Source organism: Hyposmocoma kahamanoa, unplaced genomic scaffold (assembly GCF_003589595.1).
Source record: "Hyposmocoma kahamanoa isolate Upper Pololo Valley unplaced genomic scaffold, ASM358959v1 94091, whole genome shotgun sequence".
NCBI classification, from domain to species: domain Eukaryota; kingdom Metazoa; phylum Arthropoda; class Insecta; order Lepidoptera; family Cosmopterigidae; genus Hyposmocoma; species Hyposmocoma kahamanoa.
In genome coordinates, this window is record NW_020654888.1 from 10,953 (window position 1) to 11,732 (window position 780).

Below are 780 nucleotides of genomic sequence, written 5' to 3' on the forward strand. Positions count from 1 at the left end.
TTAACAAGGAAAAGCCTTTCTTGTCAGCCAACCTGTCTAATACTCAATACTGGCTAAAAATCTGTTAAATAAGATATGTCATTAATTTATGCATTATTCTTTGTTTCAGATTAAAACTGAACAATAAATAACCTTCAGAACTCACTGTGAGAAATGACTATACCTTTATGCACATTACAATAGTAAGTATACAATTAAATTGTCTGCAACAGCTAACAGTGTCCCACATGGATGTACAAGATATTATGAACATTAAAAAGGAGACAAGCGAATTAGAAAACAGCCCAATGGGTTTACATGTAAATATCAACATCAAACAAGAGCCAGTTAGTGTTTCTGAAGAACATACCCCAGAAACGATGAAGCTGTATGCAGATCATGAAATCAAGGAAGAAATTGTCATAGGTCCGGTGGTGTTGCAGCTTCCAAATGTAGATGATGCAAGATGTGCGCAAAGCACATCTGATAATTTGAATATTCATACTCAACCTTACAAATGTAATATTTGCAATATAGGTTTTATGAGCAGCCATGTACATATGTGTCGTAAAGTTACTTGTACTGGAGAGAAACGATTCAAATGTGAACATTGTAACAAATCTTTTATTCAAAAATCAAATCTTAACAGACATTTAATGATCCATACAGGAGAGAAACCATACAAATGTGAACATTGTAACAAATGTTTTACCCAAAAACAAGTTCTTAAGACACATTTAATGATCCACACAGAAGAGAAACCATACAAGTGTGAACATTGTAACAAATCTTTTTTCCGAA

At 33.1% G+C, this 780-nt stretch overlaps 1 protein-coding gene across 1 annotated transcript in view; it reads left to right on the forward strand.

The window, feature by feature from the left end:
* Positions 1–227: 227 nt before the first annotated feature.
* Positions 228–780, forward strand: part of LOC113238050 (zinc finger protein 254-like) — a 1,088-nt gene continuing 535 nt past the window's right edge. The window contains exon 1 of the mRNA XM_026474773.1: positions 228–775. Within this exon, the coding sequence (XP_026330558.1) occupies positions 228–775 (548 nt within the window). The remainder of the gene's footprint in view (positions 776–780) is intronic.